The sequence below is a fragment of the Mugil cephalus genome, chromosome 17 (assembly GCF_022458985.1).
Source record: "Mugil cephalus isolate CIBA_MC_2020 chromosome 17, CIBA_Mcephalus_1.1, whole genome shotgun sequence".
Classification (NCBI taxonomy): domain Eukaryota; kingdom Metazoa; phylum Chordata; class Actinopteri; order Mugiliformes; family Mugilidae; genus Mugil; species Mugil cephalus.
This window is the reverse complement of record NC_061786.1, coordinates 2,381,180-2,387,179: the sequence shown is the minus strand read 5'-3', so window position 1 is coordinate 2,387,179 and position 6,000 is coordinate 2,381,180. Positions and strand designations below refer to the sequence as shown.

Below are 6,000 nucleotides of genomic sequence, written 5' to 3'. Positions count from 1 at the left end.
AATGCAAAAATTGCAAATGCAATTAATGCATGCCAAACTTAAAGACATGAAGGTCAATAAGCTATGTTTAAACCATATACTCCACCCCTAAAAATTGGCTAGACAAGCTATTGTGTTAGTGGTCTGGCCCCTTGAAATCAAATTGGGCTGTGTGTGGCCCCTGAACTGAAGTCGGTTTGACACTCCTGACCTACACCAAGTTTACTTTAAAAAGCTTGGATTTTGGGTGCAGAATGGAGCACACACCGCGTAGGTAGGTGTCAAACATTAGACGGGATCACCCAACTCTTAACCTGGAGCCGCCACTGCCGGTGCCGCCACGGCTGGGGCCCCAAATCTCCAATCAGTTGGAGGGCATTTGGGACACAAGTACATACACGGACGCGGGCACACGCATGCACACACTCGTGTCGTCCTCCAGAGGTGCAGCAGCGGCAGCAGCAGCCCGCACACCACCACCACCACCACCACCACGCTATCTCTATGTATGTGCCGTCACAGTGCAGACAGAGGTTGTAAACATGGCGGCGGACGGGATGGTGCTCACCAACCACGACCATCAGACCCGAGTGGGGATTCTGACGGGTAAGGAGGCTGTTTGATTCGACACGACAAAACGCTTCTTAACAGTGCACCTCCGTGCCGTTTCGTCGTCGTGTTGCCCGCTCGCGTCGGCGTCACCATACTAGCTGTCTTCTCTGCAGAACTAGCTAAGGTTAGCCAGCAGGCTAGCCGGTTCCGTTGACTCTTATGGCACTAAACGTGTAAGTTACCCCCTCTGACAGGTCGGACAGATGTGTGTATGTGTGTTTTTTTTCCTTCAGAGGGGAGATTATTTGCAACTCGGTGTTGACGTTAGAGGCAAATGTATTTACACGTGAACGCTGGCTGACACATTTTGGGTTGTACTTGATTTCTATACGACAGTATAGTGGGATATTATTTTATTTAGCGTCAAGTCGGACAGCAGGAGAAAGGAATCCCGACAAACGCTTTCAAAATGCGGGGCGAGCTCCCCCTTGACCAGCGTGTGACTGACTGCGCTCAGGTTTAACAGAAACTAGCGCTTTTATTTTGAAAGCTACCCCGTGGCTTTCCCGAGCTTGTTTCGCTGCGAGTTGTCACCTTGATGCTAAAGGAGCGTTGTATTTTGTAGCAATGTAGCGTTACCGAGCCTACACGAGCTGCATTATTCATGTCCCTTTGCAGATATATTGGGCGCTATAGAGGAAGCCAGTCATTTGCATCTTTTTTTATATTTATTTTTATGGTTGACAGCCGTTTCATTTGGGCTTAACGCCTGTGTTTTTATTTAACGCATAAACGTGTCAATAATACATTTATATTCGGCTGCCTGTTAAAATTAGAACGAGAGGCGCAGCGCCGAGGCGGAATGGAATAGTGTTGTGCGGGTTGATTTTTATTTATTTATTTATATATTTATTTTAAGCAGCTCCTCAGATTAGCTCATCCAGTGTTCGCCTCTGAGTCGTGCAGAGGAGGACCGGGACCAGTAGACAGTCGTGTGACAGCCACCAGTAGTCCTCCTGCTGTCTCCTTGCTGAGGGAAGGAGAGAGACGTGAGAATAATGCTAAAAGGAAGGGGGAGAGCCGGCAGCTGGCTGGGAGTTGTGTCGTGGTTTGATGAGCTACCAGCTCAGCTAGCAGCAGCTAACCCCGCCGTCCGTGTGTGTCTCATGTTAACCCACGACGTCCCTAACACATTCATGTGGCTGTGTGGGACTGCAGGGTGTCTTTCTTTACATGTCTACGTTGGAAGACATTACATGCCAGTGTTAGGACCACCCATGAGAAAAAATATTGAGGAGGTAGATTTTTTTTCCATCATACACTTCGAATAAAAAGCCGAAATGTTGAGAGTCGACATACAATGTCGAGAAAAAGTTAAAATGCAATATCGAGAATAAAGTTGAAACATAATGTTGAGAGAAAAGTCTAAATGCAGTATGGAGAATAATGTCAAGATACAATATGGAGAATAAAGTTGAAATTTAATGTTGAGAAAAAAGTCAAAATGCAATATCGAGAAGAAAAAGTTGAAAAATAATATCAAGAATAAAGTTGAGACTCTAAAAACCAGTGCCTGGTAGTTCAGCCAGTTAATAAAGGGGTGAAACTACAATTCTTCAGAATAGAATGAATTGCTATTTATTTACTTATACCACTCTTACCCACTATTTCAGCTTGTACAAATAAGGCCACCTCTTCCAAGCTTGTGCGGGTTATCCTACGGAACAGTCAAGGTTCTCGGCACAGTCTCTTCAGAATACTAATACTGATAACCACACTGTCTGTGAGCTAAACGACAAACACATACAGATGCAAACACTCTTTGTTGCTAAAGTATAGTTTCACCATTTCACCAGTATAGTTTCACCATTTCATCTGTCTGCACTGCATTTTGTAGAGCCCCATGAGCCCTTGCCTGCGTTTGTTTACATGCTAACTGTTCACGCTAAATCCACTTTGTATGAGCGAACCACGTAGGAACACCAGCTGTCACAGCTCAAACATGCATGATGCATTAGGGGTTTCCCTACCATTATAATGCTTTTATCACCCCTTATTGTTTTGGTGCAGACTTTGTCTGAGCCATGTTCAACAAAATCACAGTCTACTACCACCTCACCAAAAATCCACATTGCTAAATTTACAAATTTCTGTCCGACCGACTTAGTTTTCAAGAGTAAAGTACTTCTGTACATAGTCTGTGTTTCCACACAGCATGTCTAATCATGTGATTTTGGTTCTTCTTCTCTGATTCTTGGAAGCTTTGATGCTAGTAGCCCAGTCACAATAACAAATTTTGGTGGACGATATATTGTTCCACAAATTATCAACGATATTATTGTCAACATGAAAGACCATGATAATATGGTATAATAATGCAAGTACACCCTTTCAAAACCAATAAACTAATAAACTTAACATTGTAATTGGAATGTTGTAATTGAATTTTTAAATATCCCAAATAAAAAATAAAATAAAATAATAAGTGGTGCGTGTGCAAGTTGGTTCAATTGGTTCTACATTCAAACTATACACTATACTCTACTCCCAGGGTAAATAAGAAAAATGCGGACCCTCTGATGGATCCTCTAGTGTTGCGTCAGATATTGACCCTTGTTTGATGGCTAGGGCAATATATACTGTTGCTGCGCCACTACAATGAGCTAAAAATGATTGTGGACTGTAGTCCTGACTGTATGTTTGTATACAGCGTGAAAGGTTGATGTGCATGCTCTGCCTCTTCTTTGGCTGAGGTCTCTAGCAGAAACAGTGCCACCCATTGGCCTGGAATATGTATTTAAACCTTTCTACAACTAGATGCGGTTTTGCAATGGATCATCATTTGCGGAGAAATACTAGACACGAAGTAAACTGGATCGTTTTTGTATGTGGACGTGGGCAAAGAGAGTGGATGACTGACAGGAGGGTTCACTCCATTCATCCCTATGGAACCAACGTGCCAGGTGCTGAGACCAATGCATAGAGTGAACCCTCTTGTCATCCAGCCTCTTGGTTGAGAGAAAAAGGAGAAGGAAAACAAACACGCGTGCACATGGCAATATATCGAGGCCTGCAAAATTGTGGAGTTCGGAAAACAGATAACATAATGCCCGGGTTGTCTTGCTGCGCGTTCCTACTGTTGCTGCTGTTTGTGGGGTCCTGAGACATTTACCAGCGTGCGATTGATGACCTTATCAAACCGCACCCGGAGCCAGAACAACAACAGAGTGTAGCTAGTGTGGCTAACAGGTTGCTTGCTACCTAAAATTAGTCTGGGCGGAAAAAACAAACGCCTGCATATATCGGTATACCATATCAGTTGATATCGGAATCGGAAATTAAGAATTTGGACAATATCGGATATTGGCAAAAAGTCAATATCGGACATCCCTAATCCTATCCTATCAATGCCTCAGTAAACCCTGATAACGCTTGGGACATTCCTACCAGTCTTCCACACTTGTGTGTTCTTTATGTATCCAATTACTGAAAAAAATATATATTTCTGATTGACAGCTGCAGTAAATATTTATGTATTTTTGCCATGCTGCTGTGAATACTCACCAAATATGCATTAATTTGTGTTCACAATTAGATCCAAGTGAATTCATTTATGCAAAGGAAAAGTTCTAGAATGTTCATTGCTTGTTTTTATATGTTTACACCATCAGTGGAGACAAATGAGTATTAGTTAGCTTATTAGTGTGTGAACCACTGTTTAAAACAATTTTGTTGTTGCACTATTGGTGTTTTGGGGGCTAGAAATGACCATTTTTAGATGAGGTTGTGGAGACAGACACAATGCTGCATTTGACCTTGGTTTGGTATGTCACAAGTCAATTAAGACAAAGTTCTGACATGGCCATCATTTTGCAGAACATTTGATCCCAAGGAATAAATTGAAAATGGAGTAAATGTCTGCACTATTCAGTCTGATTGAGCATCCAGGCTGTATGTAGAAAACAATATTCATATGTATGTGATGACAAGATGCACAGCTGACACCTGTTGGTCACGTGTCAGGTGCAGTTGTCACATGCACACTTTTCCAAAGACGCATCAGGTAATTTGCTTATTTAATTAGTACATAGTTGTATTGGTACATGGGGAACCTGTATTCACACTGCAAACACACCTCTCCAGAGAGTGTTTGAAATCAAGTTTCATATTTTGGAACTTAGGTGGGAAAGTACCCTTGTCAATCTCAAGGGGGCCTGCCCTTAAGCATGCCCTTGTTTAATGACTACACTAAAGGTGACCATAGTTTATATTAATATTACATAATTATGTTAAAGAAGCCAGTGTCCGAGACCATACATTCATTTGTAAAAATATTTGCTATGGCACTGACCATTAAAATCAAACCAAAAAAAGTTGGGTAACTAGTGACAAGTGTCATGGGCATCCAAGGCTTGGTGATGTTCTCAGGGAACAGAAGTTGTCCCATAAGATCTGATCCCACAGAACAGCCTCAACTCACTTAATTCTGCGCTAAAGTGTTACAAAGGCTCCAGTGTTGATGCACTGCCCTTCACTGACAGTGTGCAGACCTCGCAGCGTCACTTTTGCGTTGTTGAAAGTGAAGCAGGAAGTAGAAACAAAAATTAACCCGACTAGCAAAAAAAGACACAGCTTTGTCTAGTGTTTGGGTGAAGTTGTTACAGAGCGAGCCAGACTGACAAGTAGACGAGTATAAATGTCTCACACCGGCGTAGGCCATGTGCATCAGGTCCTTGTGTGGCCGTGCACACAAGCATATTTGCGGCTTTAGTTGTTTACCTTTGGGGAGAGATAGCAGCTGTAGGGACTGTAAGAGCAAAGGAATCTGGTGGAGACAGTCTGAACCTCTTGACAAAGTACGAGCAGATCATGGGACCTGCCATTAATTTGAATGCCAGTTTGACACGTACCACGTATCTGAACATTTATGCAGAATAATTTCCATGCCACACTCACAAAATATGTTGATAATGAATTAATGAACAAAGAGTTATATGTGAAGACTTGGCCTACGATTTCCGATCAGGCACCTATGTGATGTGCTGGAAACTAAATTATGGGATGTAATGATCCAGTGGACTCAAGTATTGATGCCTGATCCCACAGGACATCTGCAGAGGTCTTGAGTACTGCCTCTGTGGTTCAGAGCCACTTCAGAGCACAATGGCACCTACACGTTATTAGGCAGGTGGTTTTGATGTTGCGGCTGATACCACATTTTGTCAGACAAATAAGACGGAGACATGTACTCTGTGCTATTATAAGTGCGAAATTACCTTCGGATCACTTAATAAATTAAAGTGACTATGTGAGTGTTTCATTTTAAGATATTGATCATGACAGAGTTTAGCCTTCATCGTTTCCTGTGTCTTTTTCACATGCAAATCCACACTGCACATACTTCTATATAGATTTGCACACAGGTAATTTTGCAGAATAGTGGTAGAGTTTTTTTTGTATCAGTAAAGT

The 6,000-nt window shown here is 42.4% G+C and overlaps 1 protein-coding gene across 4 annotated transcripts in view; it reads left to right on the top strand.

Moving 5' to 3' along the window:
• The first annotated feature begins 380 nt into the window (after positions 1–380).
• gphna (gephyrin a) overlaps positions 381–6,000 on the top strand; it is a 28,044-nt gene continuing 22,424 nt past the window's right edge. For all 4 annotated transcript variants that reach the window (XM_047610423.1, XM_047610421.1, XM_047610422.1 and 1 more), the window contains exon 1: positions 381–585. In XM_047610423.1, coding sequence (XP_047466379.1) covers positions 396–585 — 190 coding nt within the window. In that variant the 5' untranslated portion in view covers positions 381–395. The remainder of the gene's footprint in view (positions 586–6,000) is intronic.